The sequence below is a fragment of the Populus alba genome, chromosome 15 (genome assembly GCF_005239225.2).
Source record: "Populus alba chromosome 15, ASM523922v2, whole genome shotgun sequence".
NCBI classification, from domain to species: domain Eukaryota; kingdom Viridiplantae; phylum Streptophyta; class Magnoliopsida; order Malpighiales; family Salicaceae; genus Populus; species Populus alba.
Window position 1 is genome coordinate 9,224,244 of NC_133298.1, and position 23,405 is coordinate 9,247,648.

General features: G+C 33.0%; 2 protein-coding genes across 4 annotated transcripts; one reads left to right on the top strand and one right to left on the bottom strand.

Annotated features, from left to right (window-relative positions):
• Positions 1–397: 397 nt before the first annotated feature.
• Positions 398–3,114, top strand: LOC118037359 (beta-1,2-xylosyltransferase XYXT1). Of its 3 annotated transcripts, none has more exons than XM_035043322.2 (7): positions 398–745; positions 818–898; positions 1,080–1,205; positions 1,289–1,357; positions 1,497–1,556; positions 1,701–1,754; positions 1,906–3,114. In XM_035043322.2, the coding sequence occupies exons 1-7, from the start codon at positions 604–606 to the stop codon at positions 3,090–3,092; spliced, it is 1,719 nt and encodes a 572-aa protein (XP_034899213.1). In that variant the 5' UTR covers positions 398–603; the 3' UTR covers positions 3,093–3,114. The 3 variants fall into 3 exon arrangements, with proteins under 3 accessions (XP_034899213.1, XP_034899215.1, XP_034899214.1); XM_035043324.2 differs by having other exon boundaries at positions 1,912–3,114; XM_035043323.2 differs by having other exon boundaries at positions 1,295–1,357.
• Positions 3,115–9,017: 5,903 nt separating this feature from the next.
• LOC118037358 (DExH-box ATP-dependent RNA helicase DExH3) lies at positions 9,018–20,054 on the bottom strand. The gene is made up of 19 exons (XM_035043321.2): positions 19,383–20,054; positions 18,845–18,999; positions 18,660–18,747; positions 18,166–18,411; positions 17,535–17,630; positions 16,553–16,741; positions 16,299–16,458; positions 16,096–16,226; positions 14,468–14,641; positions 14,110–14,382; positions 13,724–13,918; positions 12,815–13,018; positions 12,563–12,632; positions 12,288–12,436; positions 11,235–11,543; positions 10,819–10,878; positions 10,533–10,685; positions 10,324–10,434; positions 9,018–10,200 (listed from the first exon to the last, which is right to left on the bottom strand). Exons 1-19 carry the CDS (start codon positions 19,752–19,754, stop codon positions 9,727–9,729), a joined length of 3,609 nt encoding a protein of 1,202 aa, XP_034899212.1. The 5' UTR covers positions 19,755–20,054; the 3' UTR covers positions 9,018–9,726.
• Between the last annotated feature and the right edge of the window lie 3,351 nt (positions 20,055–23,405).

A 23,405-nucleotide genomic window follows, 5' to 3' on the forward strand; every position in this document is an offset into this window, starting at 1 on the left:
TTCTTAGAACTACTTTGGTCTTACAAGTAAACGAGCTATGCTAACACATAACGAGTGATTAAATTCAGAAAATCTTGATTGTATTTAATGTAATAATCACCCATTTATTTGTGTTAAATGGTGTGCGAGCTAGTACGTACGTAGCACCACAGCAAATCAATTTGCATTACACCTTTCAAAGCTGTAATCCAAGGACGGAATTTTAATTATAATTTTAAGAACATGCAAGAAACATCACCTAATCACGAAAGAGAAGCCTGTCACTACAGTCAACCACGATGTCCCTTTCAACTGCCCATAATTTCATGCAAATATTGGACAATCTTCCTCGAGCTAACAGAATATATGCGTGAGGTGCAATAGTTTCAAATCTACATTAAAAATATTAAGCCTCAACGTCTTCCTCTATTGACATTCGTAATGCCTTCAAAATCTTGCTTCGCCACATCCATTCTGGAAAAATAGAGTGCTTGACAACTGGGTTTAGAAGCTTAAAACGCACAACTTCTTCCTTGAACAAAGGTTTTAAATCTTGTTCATCGCCATATATATACAGAAGAATGTGCTAGAGATGCTTGGAAGGTCTTGCTTAGGTTAGCGAAAATGATTTACGATTCTGTGCTTGGTCGAAGCTTTAGCAAGCAAGAGCAGAAGAAGTTGGGATACTGGGCATTCGTTGCTTGCTTGTTCATTGCATTGAGTTTCTTCACCAACTTTAAGCCCTTCTTGGGCCCTCTATCAGTTTGTAAGTCAAACATTATTCAGTCTTCTATACTTGGTGCTATCCCTCTTTAACCTATATGGATCTTGCATGCAGTGAATTTGAGGTTATCAATGGGAGAAGATGAGAAGCTTCATCTTTTTAGTGATACAGACAGCTCTTTGCTGATAGCCAACGGTAAGCTTTGATCCACAAAAATGTTCTGGAGCTAGGGACTGCCTAGCTCAATTCGGTTGTGTCAGCGACGGGCTATGTAATCCAAATAAAATTTATAATATATCTAACATTTTTGTTCACATAATTATTCTTTTTGTTATATTTAGTCTTTGTCAATTAATGTTGATTTCTGATGATGCAGAAACTCTAGGCAGCAGCAGTTCAACTGTCAATGATACAAGCAGCTCGCATGAAGAAGAAGAAATTATGAGGAGTTCATTAATTGTCAATGACACAGACAGCTCTCATGGAGAATCAGAAATTCGGGGTAAATCTTTCTTTTACGTATTTTCTTTTGAGAAAATCAGCTATATGTATTACTTAAGTCCAATATTTAATTGATTTTTGAAGATGCAGAAATTATAATGAATAGTACCTCAATTGACAATGCTACAAGCAGATCTCAGGAGGTATTTAAGGGTGAGTTTTTCTATTTTTTAAGAGAAAAATAAATAAATCAACAAGTAAAAGATCATCTCAGTAGCTCAGCCTGAGTTTAATATCAAGCAAGTTATATTGCATCCAACTTAGAATATTTTTTTTCTTGATTTTAACGCAGAAAGCCATACACGGAATATGAAAACCAATGATACAAGCAACTCCCCACCGTTAGTCAAAGGTGTGTTTCCATCAATTTTTACAAGAAAAAAGAAAAAGAAAATTAACAGAGTGATAATTAATTATGTCAAGACAGCGGTTAGCTATGCAAAGATGAGCTCAAGAAAGTTAGTGTATTCTTACATGAGTTGTTTAATTTTTGCAGAAAAGGATAGTTACATGGTCAACAATACAAACAGCTCTCTTCCAAAAGCAACAGGTGAGTACTTAGGATCATTTCTTAGAAATAAATCTCTAATTGCTTTAAGAAATCTGAATCATTGAGGATGTGAACAGAGTCAACAAACATCACATGATGAAAGCTAATAGCTCCCTGACTTAATTCTGATAATGTTGATTAATTTTTGAAGATGCAGTTGTTGTAACGAAGAACTACACAATCGAGCCTCAATGCACTATCATGAGTAGATCAGATTTCTGCGAGATTAAAGGGGACATCAGGATTGATGGAAAATCCTACACTGTTTTTATAGTCTCATCTGAAACTGACATCCTGACAGCAGAGAATACTTCATGGAGTATTAGGCCTTATGCGCGAAAAGGTGATCAAGCAGCAATGGCTGCGGTTAGGGAATGGACAGTAAAACTTGTGACCGATGCCTCAGATATCCCTCAATGCACTCAAAATCATAGTGTTCCGGCAATCCTTTTTTCTGCCGGAGGATATGCAGGAAACCATTTTCATGCCTTCACTGACGTAATTCTTCCTCTGTTCTTGACATCTAGACCCTACAATGGAGAAGTACAGCTTCTTATCACCAACGGTAGGCCTGCGTGGATTTCCAAGTTCAAAACAATAATGAAAGCGCTGTCTAGATATCAGCTGGTCAGCATTGATAACAGCCAAGATATACATTGCTACGATAGCATGACAGTAGGCCTCAAACGTCGAACCAACAAGGAGCTCAGTGTTGATCCTGATCCTTCAAGTTCTCCATACTCCATGAACGACTTCAGGAAGTTTCTTAGAAGCTCCTACTCTTTAAAGAAAACAATGGCAGCTAAAATCAGGAACGGTTCAAAGAAAAGGCCAAGGCTTCTAATCATTTCGAGAAAGAGATCGCGAGCTTTTACAAATGTTGGTGAAATAGTTACCATGGCTAAGAGATTGGGGTACAGGGTAGCCACAGCGGAACCTGATGCAGACGTATCAGGATTTGCACAGATTATTAATTCCTGCGATGTGGTGATGGGAGTTCATGGTGCTGGCCTAACCAACATTGTTTTCCTTCCAGAAAATGCAGTGCTAGTCCAAGTAATTCCCTTCGGAGGAACAGAGTGGCTGTCAAGAACTTACTTCGAAGAGCCTGCGAAGGGGATGAACATAAGGTATTTGGACTACAAAATCAGAGTAGAAGAGAGCACTTTGATACAGCAATACCCAGCAGACCATGTAGTTTTGAGGGATCCCTCTGCAATTTGGAAACAGGGCTGGTTTGCAGTTCAGTCAATATATTTACGTCAGCAAAATGTAACCCTAGATGTGAATAGGTTTAGACCCACTCTGGTAAAAGCTTTAGACCTTTTGCATCAGTGAATATGCTTCATTTTTTGCAGGATACAGAGTCTTCTTTGCCTCGTTACCTCAGTTTTCAAATTATATATATTCAGTTCTTACAAGTTACAGCACTCTTCTTTTCTTTTCTTTTACAAAAATGAGATTCCATCTCCAGGTTTAGAAAAAAAGATTTGATCCATGTATAAATAATGGTTTGTAGCATCACTAAAATTGTACCAGGAAGCATTGCTCGTTATAATATTGGTAATGATTCTGAATATTTAGAAAACAATTATGTGATTTATTTTGAATTACTCTATTTACTAAAGGCTCATGACACAAACTAGAAAAATAATAAGAACTAGCAACATATAATTATGTTAAATAGGATCGCTATATAAAAAACTTAATTTTAAATTTTATTATTAAATATTTTCTTTTCAACTAATCATCTTCTTAATTAGGTTTATAACTTCATAAGGAAATCTAAAAGTTAATCTTGAAAAACGAGAAAATTCAAAAATAAAGAGAAAAATAACAAACTAACTTGAATAACTCTTTCTAACCTAATATAGAGGCCTATAGAAGCCTTCCAAATCTCATGGGTAGATCGAACTAATCCTCATGAAACTAGGCTTGTAAAATCTCCTAATCATATTTAAAAATGATTCAATGGTCAAAGAATCTTTTCATTAGGTATATCATTTTGCATAATTCAAGCCTTTTCTTGGACTTAGCCTTGTCCATCAATTCATATATATTCTTGTAAGGCTATCCATGAAATCCAATTATAAAAAATCTATAATCAAAAACCACAACATCACTCAACAATCATGTTAATTCCCTATTAATAATACCTAAAAATAAAAAGTAAATTTTTTAACTATTTGGATCTAACTCAAACAACTGAATTTTTTTTAGTTTAAATGATTAGGATTTTCATCCTAACATTGACTAGGATCTGTTCAATTTTATTCTAACATATATTTCTATGTATTTTTTTAAACTTTTATAAACCACGCACACACACTCTTTGTGCAAATAATTTTTCAATGTATCTATAACTTTTTTTATGTAAAGCATGCATTATTTTTTGCACCATTAACACTGCTTCTCATGAATATTTTTATTTATAACATGTATGGTACAACAATTATAACATCACACAATAACTAGCATGGCCAGCATGGCTAGCTAATTGCAAGACATCAATTTCTCCATCCATCAATAACACTCTCCTATATATATATATATATATATATATATATATATATATATATATATATATATATGCACTAAGTTACCAGGTAAAATCCAATTTTTGTCTTGGCCACACAAAGATATCCAATCATACAATGGCGCATGCCACACAAGTTCTAACCAGACAAAAGCCAAAGCATTGATAGCCATATAGAGATACTCCCTAGTCATTGAAAGTCAGGCCTACGAACCATAACTACACTCAAACACGCACTCCCTATCATTTTATTTTCTTTTTTTCTTTTTATATATTATTCTATCTTCTTAAATTTGTTAACTTAAATATTGAAATGTCTCTTAGTTTTTTAAGTGACTAGTTTTTCAGGCACAACTCGGGCCAAATAAAGACATGCATTCAAGCCACCATCAGTCCATGACAAAGCCATGAAAAGTCCCATATTTTATTTGAATGTTTTTCATAACTTCATCAATTATGTTGTTTTTTTTTCTTGCTTTAGAGTGTGGTTTTAATTATTTTTTAAAACATTTTTTATGTTGAAATATATCAAAATGATATATTTTTTTTATTTTTTAAAAATTATTTTTAAAATTAGCATATCAAAACGATCCAAAACATACCAAAAAAATTTATTTTTAGCAAAAATAAAAATTAATTTTTTTAGAAACATGGTTTGCACCATATTCCTAAACAACTTTAAAATTAAATAAAATTTAGTATATTTCCTCTTACTTGCTAGACTTTTTCATGTCCAACAAAACTTCAAGGTAAAGGAGGATAACTAATTTTCTTATCACAAAAACTCTAGCTTGTTCAACTTTGTCTCTCATTATGTGCATGTACTCAACAATAATGTTCGAGCCATACAAGAATAACTTTACATTTCTCCATTCTATTAACAGGAAATATAATATAAAACTCATTTGTATGCATAAATTAATAATTGAATTAAAGTTTATTGAGTTTGAAAACTTGTCAAACTCATATTATTTTGGGTTTAGGCCACTTGTTAAACTCATTATTTTGGGTTCAGTTAACAATGAAATTTAAAAGTATTGGATCTGACAATATATCATTCATCCCTATATAATTCTAAACTCTTTTAATGCATAAATTATTAAGTCAAAAATAATAACTCGGAATTTTTTATCCTCCAATATCTATTAACTTCATTAAATTCTTCTTATACTTTCGGTTTTCCTTCATTAACAGAATATGTTCGCTAAAGAATCTTGGGGTCTACATTATAAACGAAATAAATAAATAAATAAAAACACAACAATTTTATTGTCTTCGATGGTGAAAACATAGGGAAACACTTTATAGTTTTTTTCATGCATTTAACTTATAAATAGGAAGTTTCTTTCGATTGTCATGAGGTATAACTTCATACTGGTTTGTAGCTTAATCAAAATTAATTTTTCTTTCCAAATGATTTTAAAGACATAACTTATAAATCCACATAGTGCATTCTAGAATGAAAAAAAAAATCAATAGATAAAACAAACTTTCTTAACCATCGGATCTGCCCTATAAGAGTAGCAATTTTAAATTTCAAATCGTACATTGATACCCTTTACATCTTTTTCCATAGGAACTATATACATAGGAAAGCTGGGGTCGGACCAAAACATGTTGTGTGTTTAAATTACCTTGTTTAATAAACAAATATTCCAATCTAAAAATGAAAGGAAGAAACTTATTTTAAAAAAAAAAACATGTTTGGTCTATATTACATACACTCGAGTCATCCCATTTGGTGGTTTTTTAGGTTCGTTTAAGGGGACAGAAAAATTCACAATGTTGGGTCATTTTAGTTAAATCTTTAAAGGGGAAAAATGGATAAATATCAAAAGGTTTTGGGCTACAGTAGCCCTTAAGACATGGAATGTTCGATGTCTTTTTTTAGATAAAGACAAACGGAAATGTACTGTGAAAAATAATTTAAGCTATAGAATGTTAAGTGAATCTTATAGCTATATATATATATATAATATATATATATATATATATATAGGTTGTACATGTCTTGCTCCTTGGAAGCAGCTGCTGCTGTCATCGACCTGGGTTTCGCTTCTGCCTAGCACAATCAGCCTTTTCTTGTCTTGTTTTTTTTTTCTTATGCAAACTTTTGCTGCCTTGAAGATAAATATCACTTTGAAAGGGCATTACAGACGTAGTATCCAATTTTGGAAAATCATGCAAACTCTTGGTCCTTACCACGAATCCAAACCCAACTGTTTATTCGAACAAAAATAGAGCTACCACTTTTTGTCAATTTGCATCTTTAAAGCTTACAATAGTCTCCTATCTCCTCGATTCATCAAAAACCAAAAAGAAAATCTCCTCTCTTAAAGAATGGTTCCAAAATCCATAAAGAAAGCCGCATTTTTGCTGCTCTTTATCGATCGATTCAATGTTTACTTGCTTCAAAATCACAGAACTACATGAATGCATGCATTTCTTCAAAAACAACTTTCCAAAATACTATGTGAATTTCTGTCACTTCTTCCAGATCCAGCTATATTGTATTCCAATTTGGGAAAGAAAGAAATGCCCTCTATAATCAAGCTCATTGTCCAACTTCGTGTTTTCATAGCACTCGAAATTCAACATCAGAGTGGGTGGAACTGTAACAGTAGCTCTCAAGGGGAATGCATTGTTTGGAACAAGTTCTGTAACTGGCGAGCAGAGGGGCTTTATCTCAGCTACATCTGTTACAGAATTGACTCGTGTCAGTGAAACAAAAGGTCGATGATACATTCCAACCGAGAAACAATTGGTTGATCCATTTCGTCAAGGGGTCAACATTAAAGGAGGAGCTGGATACAGACAAACAGTTGTTACTTACAAGGTCATTTGAAGTTAGTGCTTATAAAACTGCAACATTAGAAAGCATTCTCAACCTTCTTCAGGTTAACTAGTTCTCAGAAACATTTTGTACTGAAAGAATTCTGAAACATTTAACTTTGAAAATTCTTTCGAGGATGCAGGAAACAGCATTGAACCATGTATGGGTATCTGGGCTGCTAGGTGATGGTTTTGGTGCCACGCATGGCATGGAAAGGAATAACCTCGCATGGGTTGTAACAGGGATGCAAGTTCGAGTGGATGAATATCCAGCCTGTAAGCCCAGTCACTTGTTGAAAGAAAATTATTGATGCGTTGAACCACCAAGGTGTAGTCACATTTTTGGGAAATGGATGCTTGAGAAGCTTAATGGTTTTTGTAGGGGTGAAGTGATGGAGGTTGACACGTGTAGGGGCATCAGGTAAAAATGGAATGAGGCGAGGACTGGCTTATCAGAAGTGATGCCACCGGAGAAGTCTTAGCTCGGGCTACAAGGTATTTCTCTTAACATCCTCACCCTTTCTTACATGGTTCTCTTGGTTCCTCTAATAAGGTGTTGCAAATGTTGAGCAGAACTTGGGCGATGATGAACCAACAAACTAGATGTCTATCAAAGATGCCAGAAGCAGTCAGAGCGGAGATTTCACCTGGGTTTATAGAAAAGAAAACTTTTCAAGAAGAAATTCCTGAAAAGATCAGCGAGCTAAACACGAATGCCAAATTTACAAACAGCAACTTGAAGGTGATCTTCTATAATAGTGCCTTCTATATCAATAACAGACTTTGGCAGGACCAACAAAAAAAAATTATTTTTGTGATCATACTTGTACAATTTCACGATCCAAAGAATATTATATGCACAATCAACCAACAGAAATGGTGATAATTTTTACCTCAATCCAGGCGCAGAAATATGCTGACAACTTTGCCTGTTGTCCCTGTAGTCCAAGAGAAGTGATTTGGATATGAATCACCATGTGAACAATGTTTAGTACGTAAATTGAATGCTGGATGTAAACACATATAACTTCCCTGCAAACCATTCTCATTACAGAATTTGAATAGCCAAACAAGAGAATTCTAGCGTCTCGCTTCCTAAACGGATCATCCCTCACAAGTTTTTGGAGAACTAACAGGCAACCAGGATATCTCTCGCGTGTAGAAAAGAATGTGGCAGTTCAGACGTGGTTCAATCACTATGTGAACCTGTAGAAGAGAGTTCTGAAGAAGGACATCAAGACAGCAGTAACGTTGACAATGGAGATTCACTAGCATCAGCTTAAGTCATTGAAAACGTACACCCATCTTCTACAGATTACAGGAGAAAAGGAGAGTGGAGAGATTGTTCGGGGCGAACTGTGTGGAAAAGAAAGCTCTAAACTATGCAATTGATACTTAGTGAGCTCCAGCAAAGCACGAGGCTATATGTAGCAGCAACTACCAATACAGAAAAAATCTTGCAGACAAGAGTGATGAGACTTCTACTACAACCTCAAGAGCAATTAAGTATGGTATATATCACATACACAAGGGCAGGCCTGGCTTGCTCTCTTAGTTTCGTTCATTGGCTATTTGTCCTGTAATAGCCAAGAATGGTTGCTTTAATTGAATTCATTATCAGGTGTCAACGTGACTGCAACTTAGCATGATTTTATTTTTTAAAATGAATGGCACAGGTATTAAGATATAACAAATCCACGTAACATTCTATTCTTAACATTTTAATTTGAAAAGTGGAAATTTTATCCCTTAATTAGCACGAAACAAAACTATTCCAAATATTTTTGACAATTCAAGCAAATAAGAAACTGTAAAATGAAATCACAAGATCATGATATCAAGTCCTAGCAACATATATGTAACATGATCAGAGATCAAATAACAAAACAAAAATATCGACAGTAAAGTCAGGCTTGGAAACATCTTTATATCTAGAACCAAAGAATAGAAAACATTTATCTTTTAACCATTAATATGGCATGGTCAACAATGGATGAGAGGTATATTACCTACAAGACTGAACAATAATTCTGACAAGCTAATTGATCTCAGGGCTTTTCCATGCGCCAAGCTGTGCCAGTTGACCAAACCATCCAATGCTAGAGGGTACACAAAGGTTTCTGTTGGCCTTCCTTTACCATTTATGACATCAGTTACCAAAATTTGATGGAAAATAGATAGATGAATAGTGTAAATATTTTGTTTTACAAATGAACCCTCACTTGTTTTTCTTTTGGTAAGAATGATAGTGCTATTCATTCACTATACTGACAGTAGTTAGATATAGAAGTGACAGTGGCCCTTTCATTCAGCAATATATGTGGATCGATGAGATCTTTGAACTGAAGCATAAGGACCCGTGCATAGAGAAATTGTTTGTCTTCCACTCAGTTGGGTAGAAATGGAGCCTTCTGACTTTGGAGCATGTTAAATCTCACACCTTTCTAAGAAACAAGAGGTGCAGTGAAGTCTGAGTTTCCTTTCAGCTGCCATTTGAAAACTGGAGTATCTGAATCCAACATGCGGGTTCACAAAAAATTGCTTTAGTTCTTCCTTTGCTGTAAATGATATTGATAGTTTATTACTTAGTTCTCTATCACCACCCTAATTCCATTTACCACCACGAACTGGGATTCTGTTTGGATTTGTGGTCTTACTCTTCTTCAGAAGCACCGAGAACTGGTCAGTATTTCTGGAATATGAATGTGTCTCCCCCTTCAACCACAGTAGAGCTGCAGCAGCTGCATCCTTTTCTGCAAGTTTCTTACTGCTGCAAAGCTGCCCAGCAAAGTCCAGCCCGTTAAAGAAAACAGTAGAACGGAACTGGTTGTTTTTCAGTTGTTTTGTCTTATAAGTGGGTGATTCATGCCCTGCCCTGGCAAGTAAAGTTTGAAGCTCATTCTTAGAATTGTCACCCCCATCACCAGCAACATTTTTGGCCTTTTCTGCCTTCTTTGAGGGTGCTGGCAGCTGTCGACCAAATACAAATCTACCCTCACATTGGTCCTCTGAAACCAGCAATCTTATTGCCATCAGAAGCTCGTTGTGGGACTGTATATCCAACTTGGGATCTAGAAGCTGCCAGCAGCGAAAAAACATCAAACACCCAAATATTAGGACAGGGTGGATAGAAAACTCAAGAGCTTAAATGTGTCTAATCATCAAATAATTTGAACACTTGCACAAAAAAATAATACTTACTTTATTCTGAATCAGTTCCTCAAGCTCACGTTTTAAGCTTAAATACATATCTCCTAATGTGGGTTTCATAAAAAATTCCAAGTATCCTCCCAACATTTTTAGGTGCCCATCCTATCAAAATAAATAAATAGTTTCAGCAAAAGGAAGCATAAAAATGGATGTAAAAAGAGAAGAGTAGAAGCAAACAAGAAAACCATTAAAAAACTTACTAGTCCACCCCTCTCAATGTTTCCTCCAAATAAAAGCAGCACGGAATCAGAAACGCCAGTTGAATCACGGAGAAAAACTGAATTCACTTTCACTTTTTCATTGAAAACTAACCAAGGGTATGGAATTTTGGGCACCCCAGCATTCACAGAATTCTGTTGTGAAATACAATCAGGAAAACAAATGAATGATTATAAATTTGAATGTGGTGGTATCCTCAATTAAAAACAGGGTAGATAAAACAGTGCCTTCAAGGAAGACCATGGTATTTACAGATGTGAAACTTACCGAGTACAGAAGCACCTGGCCATCCTCCATTGTTTTCAGTGTTATCGACTTCTCCTTGTTCTACATAACAAAATCATATGATGCAGACATTATACCATCTCAACAAGAAAAGGTTCACTAATTACTAGCTCTGAAAGCCTGTGATTATGTTCCAATTAATAGAAAGGCCCTAGCACTTCATCACTGTTTCTCTTCTATTCCTTGACCTACCCATGCCCTACTTCTCCATTTCATTTCTTGAACAAAGCCTAAAGCACCGTTCATTCTATTTGGCTCATTGGAATTTCAGGTTATAGGACAAACAGAAGCTGGAAGCATGAACTAGGCGAGGAATAGAAACTGTTTCTTCAATCTAAAAAACTGCAAAATCAAAGAGAATAAAGAGCAATACACAGCAAATTTGCAGTATGACTTACCACAACAGAGCACATTCCAGGGAACAGGCCAGCACAGATGACTGCTCGCATAAGATGCTCATCAATGCTCCTTGAATTGCAATTTTCTATCTGCTTATCAACCAGTCCAGTATCCTTGAGCAAGTAAAAGAATTGTTTCCTTAAGGAATCAATGGCTTTTAGAGTCTGTGCAGAAAGAAAATTCTTCCAACAGTACTCATGACCAGATTGTTGTCTTTCTGCATCTTTCCAACCATTATAGGCCCGGACAAGTGCAAGATGGTCACTGCAATCACGACCAGCGAATTGTGCTTTTGCAGACTCTGCAAGCTGCAAGGAAAAAATTGCAAGTCATTCCTAGACTCCTTGTATTTGACAACATGAAACTTGGTCTTAAAACATCATCATAGATTTCAACAAAACACCTGCCACAGACAAGACAACCCCTCAAGAGATGAACAATTGAAATTCACACAAAGAACAGAAAAGGGATAAAGACGTGGTTTCTTGTGTACATTTCTTGGTCAAACAAATCTTTTTCTGCATCTCTGAACTGCTAATTTTAAATATTACAAACTGAAAATCTCTTAAGAAAGAATGTTGAGATAAAAACTCATTTTCCTTTCATCAAGTAGATTTATTTGACAGGACTGTAACAAACAACAAGAACAGAAACATGAAGAAAGGAGAGCTGAGACCTTAAACTTAAGGAATCCAAATCTTCTGAGGAAGAAAAAAAACTAGAAAAAAGAAATATGCATAGGTAACCAATGGAACAAGGTTCTCAGAAACATTCACTTGACATCAAAGGCAGTTCTCTCCTTGCCTCTAAAAAGTCTTCTATTATGTCTCAATCATATACACCATGGTAAACAAAGCATAAGTTTCCGAGTTAAAGCACCCATACCTTCCTATCATTCTTACCTATATTTATAAATTTATGCCCAAAAAAATCAGATCAAGATATGATGATAGTTCTACCAAACTAAATCCATGGAGAAAAGAATATCATCAATTACACACTAAAAATTAATCGAAACATCAGGCGAAACTATAGATATGCTGGAGACTTACATCCTTCTTGTCAAATGGTATTAAGAATGGATCTCTAACACTGAGACCAGCAACGACAGTCATTATTGGATCTAGGCAGTTGAAAATGGTCCCCAATATGAGCATTTTCCCGAGCTTAGGCTCAACTGGAAGCACTGACAAATGACGTCCTGAAAAGCAGCAATCCTGATTTAGCATCAATTATTTGAAGAATTAACCATCGCTATCTTAAAAAAAATCAAAAAATTGGATATGAGATCCAAAATGAACTTTTGGAAGAAAAACAAATGCTGCACCTAGCACTGTAAGATTTTCATGCTCATCTAAAGCCCCAATCAACTTCAAATACTCAACAGCATTTTGAACCTACAACACAAAACAGATGTAGAAAACTTAAACATAGACAAAAAAAAAAGAGAGAGAGAAAGAAAGAGAGCAAATGTTGGAGCTGTGTTAAAACTCGAAAATTAAAGTGGCAAGCCAGAAGACTGGCACGAGCAAGATCCACCAATATGCAGATTTTGATAACAGGCTCAGTTAGGAATTACCGATAGAGGCTCTGGTGGCTGCAGGGCCCTTGATAGGAACTCTGATATACTTCCAAGTTGGAGACTTTTGATTTGCAAACTCAAAGACTGTAAAGGTGTCCTCAAAAGTTCTGGTAATTGATAGTCAGCAAATGCATCATAAACACATCTGGGATAAAGATGATAACACTCGCCAGGTTGAACACGACCAGCTCTTCCCTTTCTCTGAAAAGCAAACACCGAACACCATTATAACCAAACCAGAAAACTAACTCTCAATGCAAAAGCAATTGTCCAGAGAAACTATACCCTTAAAAAAAGCCATAAATCATTTTAATTACAGAAAAATTCTCTGGGCAACAACAAGCATGTGGAAAATTGATAGGATTTTTCATGCCAAAGCTAAGTCAAAAATATCTAGGCAGATTGAAACATTATTGTTAATAAAAATAAGAATTTTGGCAAGCTGCACATAAATTAACCAAAAATATTCTGGACGTATGTTTGGATTTGGATAAAAGATCTGCTATCCAGTCTACCTCCCTTTTTTTCCTGCACCATACCATGTTTATGCCAAAGAACCAAAAGGGAAGACCATTTCACTATTAACAACTATTTTATCAACTGTACTTGGAACTTCCACTTGCAATGATTTAGCATGCAGAAACGAGAATGTTTGGGAGATTTTCTTAATCATATAGAGAGTGTAAATAATGCAGTTTAAAATCTAAAAACTTACTCAATAATATGCTGCTTTTAGGGCTATAAAAAAAGCCTAAGAAGGGAATTTTTTCTGCTTATTAACAATTTATGTGGACAGTACACATTATAAACAAGACCAAACATCTTATAAAGTAATGTTCTGGCCACTTTCCTATGGACATCCAACCTAACTCTTGTAAAGTTGATGTTTAAGAGAGTGGGCCTTACTTGCCGGGCAGCAGCCTTTGAGATCCAGGATGGAAGCAAACAAGGAGTATTATTTAAAGCATCATACGATGTCTCCTTTGCCTTTCCACAATCAACCACAAATACCACATCATTGATAGTAATACTAGTCTCAGCCATATTCGTAGCTAAGACAATTTTCCTCACTCCATCTTCGGGTTTATCAAATATTAACCTCTGGATGAAAACAAAAGGGATCAGGAATCAGGAAAATGCCAATCACTGGAATAAACAATACAAATTCACTACATATTTCCAAACAATAACGAAAATGTGGGAAACCAGAAAAAATGGCAAAAAGGAAAAGCAGAAATTAGGGGTTTAATTTATGTGCTATTTCAATATCATATCAAAGACAATGAAATCACCTGCTCAGAGCTGGCCATGGAACCATGGCAGGCCAGTAACAATACTCTGCAAGGATCACCCAAGATAGGATGAGCTTGTAGCTGATCTTTTAAAGAGTTAATGTCATCCCAACCAGTCATAAAAACCAGCACAGCACCAGGTCTCTCTTTCTTAACTATGTGACAAAGAACATGCTCAATGAGGTTAAAACCAATTGAGTCAGGATTCCAACAAGATAAAGACTCCTGAGTGCGTGAACTACACCCCTTAAAGTCAGCAACTTCAAGGGCATCCTGTCAAAAAGTTGTAAGGCAGAGCTAGTGAAAAAACAAACTCATGCATGTTACATGAATCAGACAATTTCATGAATTTATATACCTCAACAGAAGAAGCAATCTGGCTCTTCCTCTTTTTGAAAGCTTGAGCTTGTTTTTGCATTTTCCACGTCTTTTCTTGACCATAATCGTCGATTTGATTGTAAGGAGTCAGCCGATATCCTGTTATTTCAAGAATATTCTCTAAAAAATGTGCACGGACAGGATATGTAAAACCCTGGAAAATTGGGCAAAAAACCATTAGCATCCAAAAAGAGAAAGACGTCTTGAATCTACCAAGCAATCAAATCATGTTCTTTCTACTTTGGATTATAAAATATGTATCAGAAATCACAATTGTAACATAAAAAAGGAAGTGCATGCATGACCAAAGAGAAAAGAACAAAAATAATGCACACCAAGAAGTTATGTTGCAGGTAAATTAACAAGAGAAGCACAATGTTTTACATCTAGGAGGTGTTTGGTTTAGGAGTGAAGAGGGGGAAGAAATCTTAATACATTCTCTTAAGAGATTGGATACATAAGAAAGTAACCATTGTTAAGTATTTTTCATGAAGAATAAAATAAAAAACATGACATGTTTACTCATTATTTAGCTCGTTGCACACACCACTTCTTTGTTTTTCTACTGTATCTAACTCAACATAAGTCTAAAACTACATGTGCATGCATCAACCAATTTTTAAAAATTAGTACTATGTCCAGGCCAAACCATATTGTTTGCTATGTTCTTATGATGTCAAACAATTATCCCAAGAGTTTATAGACTAGATTGAAATATGAAGTTATTGTATTTCCTGTTTTAATTATTTTCCTAGTTAATTTTGGATTTTTATTATTTGTTTTCTATTTAGCTTAGGGCTTTAAATCTTTAAATTTAATTAGTATTTTACTATTTAGCAATCCTAATAGTAGATGGATTCTATTAATTAGATGGATTCTATTAATTAAATAAATTTTAATTAGAAATCCTTTCTTATAAAGGATTTATTTTAGTACTAATATAAATAAGGATATCTAGTTTATTTTATGAAGATCAAGACTATTATTCAGATTCAATAAAATACCAAAGAATTTTCTCTACATGTCTCTACAATTTGGTCAATAACCTTAGAGCTTGAGAACCCTAGTTTTATCTTCGCTATATTGGAGTAGAACAATTATCTCAGGAGTTTATGAACCAGATTGACAAGACCAAGCCTGAAAAAAAAGTCCAAAAAGAAACCCAAAATCATTTGATATAAAGTCTGAAGTTAATGTTTTCTTGTTTTAATCATTTTCCTGGTTAATTTTAGATTTTAATTATTTGTTTTCTACTTAGCTTAGGACTTTTAATTTAACTAGTAATGGAGTATGCAGAGAGGTACACAAATGGATTGCACCAAAAACAAGGGTGGCAAAAGAACAAAGAGCAAATGAACACTGGCAAAACCAAAAAAAGGAGTGAAAGAAACTCTAGAGAAAGCATTCTGCCACCTAAGCATCAAGAAATTCCAAAAAACTGAACAGGCAACCAGATTAGTAAGTAGTAACTTGAAATAAGCTAAGAGGTTAACCTGTACAGTTAAATTAAGCAGCAAAATTAACAAGATCTTTGCCTGCTGGTTTCAAAGGATAAGGGATTGGTTTCCTACACTTTATCAGGACAGAAATTAGCAATGCAAGACTTACAGGAATATGAATTGTTGGAGCACCGCCAAAGTAGGAAGAGAAAAGCTCCGCATTTAAGGTTGCACTCATCAAAATCAATCTCAACTCCGGTCGACGAGGAAGCAGATCTCTCAGTACAATAAGAAGGAAATCTGACAAATAAGAGAACCATGGTAAATATCAAGTGATATAACAACAAATATCTTAAATGAATTCCAAGTTACCTTCATTCATTCCACGTTCATGAATCTCATCAACGATGACATGAGTTACACCTTTTAAATTTCTGTCCAGAAGTAATCTCCTCAACAATATGCCAGTCGTACAGAATAAAAGTCGAGTGTCCCTTCCTCTTATACCCTCAAGCCGAACTTTATAACCAACCTTTTAAAACGAGAGCAAAATAGCATAGATCAAAATAATTTACAAACTCCTGATTTTTAATAAAAGATTCATCATATCAGAGGCATGGACTAACTGATTCTCCCAGTTTCTCCCCTCGTTCTGCAGCAACTCTTTCAGAAACAGCCATAGCCGATATTCTTCTAGGCTGTGTACATATAATACTACATGCAGCTCCGCGAGCAGCTTCAATCTCAGATTCTAGTATGTATTGAGGAAGTTGTGTGGTTTTACCACAACCAGTTTCACCAGAGACAACAATAACCTGCAAACATGCATCAGTTTATTGTAAATATAAATGGTCATTTGTAAGATACGAGCCATAATGCTAGTTGCAACCATAATCATTTGTTCATGCACACATCCATCACTTGGATGACTTGAGTGGTCCATATTATATTAGATTTAAGAGATGGATTTAGCACAATTTAATTCTCAAAGCAGGATTCCTCTGAGACAACTCGGTCACATAACAATTTTGTTCTAACTCTTCAAATTTTATTGCCTAAGCAGCTTGCTCTTTTCTATATACAATTCTTGTCTCTTACATTTAAGAATGCACCTACTTGAATTGAGGACACCTTGCTTACAATTGACCAATATAGTTTCCAAACAGGAATTTATTTTCAATCATTATTGGACCTTCTCGTGCATCACTACCCATAAAGCCATAAGAACACACAGCATAGCCTCCATATGCATTAATTGATACACTGTCACTGTTTAAACCATTTAAGGTGTTGTATTAAAAACAAAATTGGGTCATGCACCAAACCATCTGCATTAGGTATCAATATACCATATAATCCTACTTGCTCAACAACCAAAGTGGAGAGAAATGCATTCCTTGACATGGCATATAAAATTGTCCAAGAATCCCAAGTGAGCAAATTTTATTGAAAAAATAAACAGATTTCATCTTGGTCAAGACTTAGCATTGAATTATGAAGGAATGCTGAAATTGAAGAAAAAACGACTGTCCTAGCAGGAGTTACAACCTCATAAAGGCAAGGACTGCAATCAGAAGGCAATTACAAGAAAGAACATATCACAATCACCTGATTTTCAGATACAGCTTTTAACAGCACATCCTTTTCTTTATATGCAGGAAGGCTTCTACGAAATTCAATCATCTTTTGGCCCTCAGGAGATTCCTACACAAGAACTAACACCCATCAACACCATATCTTGTAATGTTACATTAATGTATAGCAGAAAATGAGAGGTAAAATCTGCGCTTAATACAAATCAAATTGACTCCTTATAGAACCAATACTTTAGGATAACATATTTGACAGCAGAAACTTAAAAATTCCAGCAGGAACAAATATAAAATTAAGGATGTTTAAGATGCATATCCACTACACAACCTTGACAGAAAATAAATTTACAAGAGTTTTAAAAAGTTCATGTACTTCCTGAAACATAATGCCAACGTTCTCAAAAAGTGGAAGAGCCACTACCAAAGTTTACCTGAAATATACCAAGTGCTTCATCACAAAATCCTAGAACATTGAAAAACAGTACTAAGGCACCCACTACTAAGATATCATAATATACACTAGTGCACCACTGTTTTACTTGTATGTAAAGAAAATCATGATAAGTTATAATGCAAAACGACTTGACAGACAAGAAGGGCAGTTGTTGCAAAAGATAACTCTGTGAAACTGATCAGGGTAAATTTACCTGCCACTTTTCTTGTTGATTACGAAGCTGCAAACTCTTCCGACTAAGAATTCTCTCCATGGCAACACTATTTTGTACTGACAGTTCTGGCCGCTCATAGATTCTTTCATCGGTGTCCATACTCCCACCACTGTTTGATCTTGACAAGGAATTAGGAGGAAAAAATCCTCTGCTCGTGGGCTTTTTGGAAATGTAAGCTTTGAAATGAGCATCTACTTCTCTTTGTAACCCAAAAGGCAAGATCACCTATAAGTTTTTCAAGCGCATTGCAAAAGTGAATTATATGAATGAAGAAACTTAGCCCCCCAAGAATTATGCACATACTTCAATTAGTGAAAAGAACAATAAGTTCCCACCTGGATCTAATGAGCTGAGAAGTATTTGAGAGCAAGTTTCTAACAGAATGATCAGAGCATATCAATTCATTACTCTTTTATATTGTAAAACTATAATACAGTGAACAGTGAGGGACATGGACTAAGAAAAGAAAATACCTCTCTCTGTGGACGCTTATCATCCAGATCATGTCTGTAATTTGGCAAGGGGACTTTACTAAACACAACAACTCTTGAATATTGACGGCTGCAAAAAATAAATTATATTCAAACTATGCACGCAATGGTTATAATGAAGAAACAGCAAAACAAATGCTTACACTTTAAGAAAAGATTAAAAATACCTGTGTAAACCCATTCGGGATGCCATAGCTGATAGATGCTCAAAATCACGTCTGTCCTTTTTCTCCCTGGATACAACTTCTTGCTGATCTTTACTTTTAAGAAGCATGGTTAACTTCCATTTCCAATCATCAACGTTGTCAAGGGTCGAGCCAGTCTAAGAAACATGAATCAACAACAAATACGAATTAAAGTTGTATGAGTGAGAATATTGTTCATTATGTGCTTAAAAAGCCAAGAAATTCCATTTCTTAAAAAAGACTACATTTTTCCTCAATGCAACCAAAGAAAAAAAAAAAAAAAAAACAGACAGGTTACATGCTTGAACTTCACTTTAATTATAAACCCTACAGATAAATCACCAACCCATAAAGGAACAAAGTTTCATCGAGTGTGCTGAAAATAGGCATAGTTTTTTCTTCAAAGGGGCAAAAAGGGCAGCTGAAGCAAATGATATATTCAGTCAGCATTGAAAGGGGGAAAAAACACTTTTAAGAGCTAAATTGTGAAAAATCAAACAAAATCGAACTAAAAACCAACCATTTCCTTCTGGGAGGAGCCTAATTCATAATCGGATTCATCACTAGAAACATCCCGGTAAGCAAACCTGCCATAATTAAAGCTCTGCATAGACCTGGTATATGGCAAAGCAAGTTTCTTGGAATGAAAATCAGCAACAACAAAACACTTGAATGAAAAAATCCCATGATGCCTGAATCGAAGAGGGCGGGGCAATGGCTGGTTAGTAAGAGATAGGGTTTGGTGGTTTCTAACGGAAACAAAAGATGATGAAGAAAATAAAGAGGGTTTAAGGGTGGTTTTAGCTTTGTAATGGAAATGGAGAGATTTTGCTGTTTTGGTGGAAGTGGGTCTTAGAGACATGATTGTGTTCATTCTGATACAGCAAGGCATGGTTTTCTCTTCTTTTTTCTTTTTTCTTTCTTGGTTGCTTGCTGGGGTTTTAGAAGGGTTTTTGTTACATTTGCTTGGATTAGGGTTTATGGTTCAGAAATACTACTTCTACTACTCTGACAACAACCTGTGTTGTTGAAAATTTTAGTGCAGAAGAGAGAGAAAGTAAGAGGGTTGTTTTCTTTCTGGCTGGGTTAGCTGATTGTGGAGAATGAGGCCGTGCAGGAGCAGTTGTGGAAAGTCCAGATCTTTTGTTTGTAAGTTTGAAGAATGGATAGCCCTTTTTTTTTCTTTTCTTTTTTGGTTTATAAATTGTTTTGGGCAATTTTGAATGGTGGAGCTTTGGAGGAGTTTTTCGGCCTGCTCGGCTTTTTTACCTGTAATTTTGTACATGGATAGAATTTTAAGTTATATTTAAAGATTAACTTAAATAATGTGTTCATAATATAAATATATTTTAAAATATTATGAATTTTTAATTCGTAAAAACAAGTAACATTTTATTTTAATTTCTAACATAGTATAAGAAGATATATCAGTTTTACAAATGTATTTTATTGTATAATAATTTTTAATTGAGAAGTACAAATATGCTATTTATGTTTAATAAAATAAAATAGTATATAAATCATGTGAAAGAGTTTTTAATACTAATTAAATACTTAAATAAAAAGCTAATTTTTAGTTGAGTATGCAAGTATTTAATCCCAATATTTTTTTCAATTGACACTTTTTTATTTTATTTTTTTGTTTTAGAGGTTTTTTTCTTACCAAAAACAATTCATTTATATTTTTATAAATACACCAAATATATATATATATATATATAAAATAAAAAATAATAATCTCTTTAAGACATTATAAAAATGCAAAATAATTTTTTAAAAAAAACTAACTAATATTTAAGAAAGGTGAACTAAAACATTTACAAAAACAGAGAAGAAATATTAATTTAAATTTAAATCAAAATATTAGTGAACCCATAAACTAGAAAAGATATTTAATATTTTTTAAAAGATAAAATAGAAAGTCAATCTTTCCATTAAAAGTCAAAAACATATATGGATGTTTAACCATGACATTTCTTTTTAATTTATGAATTTTTATTCTTTATCTAAAATGATTGATTTTTATTTTTATAAAACATCATGAAAATATAATTTATTTATATCAAATATAAAATAAAATATTTAAAAGATAAATTAGAATAATCTATTTGAGACATTATAAAATTATAAATAATTACTATTAAAAAGATGAACAAAAAAAATTAAAAGATCAAAGAGAGAGTGTTAATTAAAATTTAAATAAATAATTGAATACAAAGTAAAAATATATAAAAAAAAAATAGGGAGCATTTTTTTAAAGTTCTCTTAAAAAAATAAAATAAAATAAAAAACTAAACTTCATGAGTCCAATAAAGACATAACTACAAAAATGAGGTACGCATTTAATCTTGTCCATTAAAAGGTTTTATCACATTTATAATAAAAATTAGTTCTTTTTTTTCATTTTAGATTAAAAAATAATTTTCAATTTAAATTTCTATATTTTAAAATTATATAAAATTTATATAATTGAATAAAAAAATCTCAAGTTATATTTAAAAAGAATTAGATGAGAAAATAATTTACAAATGAAAAGTAGAGAAAATAGGATTTGGAGGCTCTATTTAATAATGTAACCATTTAACCATAAAAAAATGCAAACACGTTGGTCTTGTAATGTGCATAATCATCAATTACGCATAGAAACACTTAAATCAGCAACACAACATTAAATATATTGCATTCTTCAATTTTAATTATTGATTTTATGTGAAATTTTAAAATAATATCTCTAATATTTAAAAATATTAAATCAAACTCAATTTGATAATTTTTTAAAACTTTTAAAATTTTTACTTAATATTGATTTGCTTTATAAACCTTTTTTTAAGATTAATAAGGAACTTAATCATATTAAAATTATTATTAACATCCTAAACTATTTTAGCATCAATTAAATAAAATATTTCAGCTTAAAAAATCTCTTTATTTTAGAAAAATTCATTTTTGTAAAAATATTTTAATTAAAAATTTTTAATTAAATCCTAAACCAATTAGAATATTTTAGAAATCAATCTTCTTTTTATTTCATGATGGATTCCAACCATATTTAAAAAATCTACTTGATCTGACTAGAACAATAATTGAAGATCTTTTTTAATAAAAAAAAAGTCATTAGAGAAAAATAATTTTGCACATAAAATTAATTCATAATTAATACTAATAAAAATCAAAACATGCAATGAACAACTTTAATTTTCTAACGATGGCTCTAATACCATTATTGAATTTTTCAAAACACATACATGCAATGAAAACAATAATTTAAAATTTTCTTGGGAGTCCCAATAATTAAATTACATAATTTAGGTTCGTTTATGATTTGAAAAGATTACTTAAAGATTTGATCTTCTTTTTTTAGGTTTGATTAATTTTTTCAAAGTTAGGTTATCACTAACCACAAGTCATCCTAAGTTTCCAACCTTTAACAATAATTTACACAAGGTGCTTCCAATCTAATGACTCGTGTCACGAGTTTGAAAAGTTAATGTCGTTCGTATTTGTTTTTTTTTATTTTTTCTCATTTTCTTTTACGACTTTATCATTCTACATTAATTTCTTTTTTAAAAGATTGGTTTTGCAATTATTTTTAATTTCTTTTCCATGAGTTTATTTCGATCTCATGACCTAGGTCACGGGATTCATGTACATTTTTTGAACATATTTTTTTTTAAAATTGTTTTGTTTTATTTGGTTTTTGAAGATATTATTCTAATTTATCTATATTTTTTTGTTTTATACAAATGAAATTTATTTTCTAAAAAAATATTTGTTTTTAAATAATATTCCTAATATGTTCGTCTTGTGCAATATTTTGTTTTAGGTCGTGGTTTATTCAATCAGTTTTATATGTGTTTATATTTCTATTATTTTTATTGATTTAAATAAACAAGTTAAGTAAACACAATCGAATAAATGTTTTATTTTGTGTGATTAAATATTCTGATCTATATCCATGTCTCAAATTTTTTTAATTTCTCTTTTAATTATTTGTTAATGATTTCCCCCTGTTTTATTTACATAAATGATTATCAATTTATTAAATTATATGTTTGCATAGGCTTTTAGATTTATACTTTGAATTTTTTATGTAAAAAAACACATCAAAATAGTTTGCATACCCGGAGTGCAAATTAAATAGCTAATTTTTTTTTTTTTTGTAACTAAATTACTTAGATATAAATATTGTACTTACTTTATAGTAAAAAGAAAAGGAAAATTACAAGAAACTGGAGCTTATTGCCAAAACATGGTGGCTACAAACACTATTCATTCTCTTTTAAATCGTTGTGGATTGTAATAGTCAAGTTTTTTAAAAAATTTAATTTGATTTTAACTTTTTTTTGACATAATTGAGTCATTTTGAGCCAAAATTACATTTGATAGCATAGTTTTTTTAGAAGAAAGGGTTGGATTGAAAATCAAAAAATCAAAGTGAAAATGGTGGGTAAAATAGGTGTTGGCTTTAAATTTCATACAAAAAAATTATTTTGATCTCCATCTTTTTAATTTTATAGGTGATCGGTTCCTTTAGTTGTCAAAA

Excerpts from the sequence above, each read along its gene's own strand:
- LOC118037359 (XM_035043322.2), top strand. The coding sequence starts at position 604 with ATGATTTACGATTCTGTGCTTGGTCGAAGCTTTAGCAAGCAAGAGCAG. Across the intron at positions 1,358-1,496 it reads ATCTCAGGAGGTATTTAAGG|AAAGCCATACACGGAATATG; the intron begins GTGAGTTTTTCT and ends ATTTTAACGCAG. Across the intron at positions 1,755-1,905 it reads CTCTCTTCCAAAAGCAACAG|ATGCAGTTGTTGTAACGAAG; the intron begins GTGAGTACTTAG and ends TAATTTTTGAAG.
- LOC118037358 (XM_035043321.2), bottom strand. The coding sequence starts at position 19,754 with ATGCCTTGCTGTATCAGAATGAACACAATCATGTCTCTAAGACCCACT. Across the intron at positions 13,019-13,723 it reads CAAAGGCTGCTGCCCGGCAA|AGAAAGGGAAGAGCTGGTCG; the intron begins GTAAGGCCCACT and ends TTTGCTTTTCAG. Across the intron at positions 12,633-12,814 it reads AGCCACCAGAGCCTCTATCG|GTTCAAAATGCTGTTGAGTA; the intron begins GTAATTCCTAAC and ends TTTGTGTTGTAG.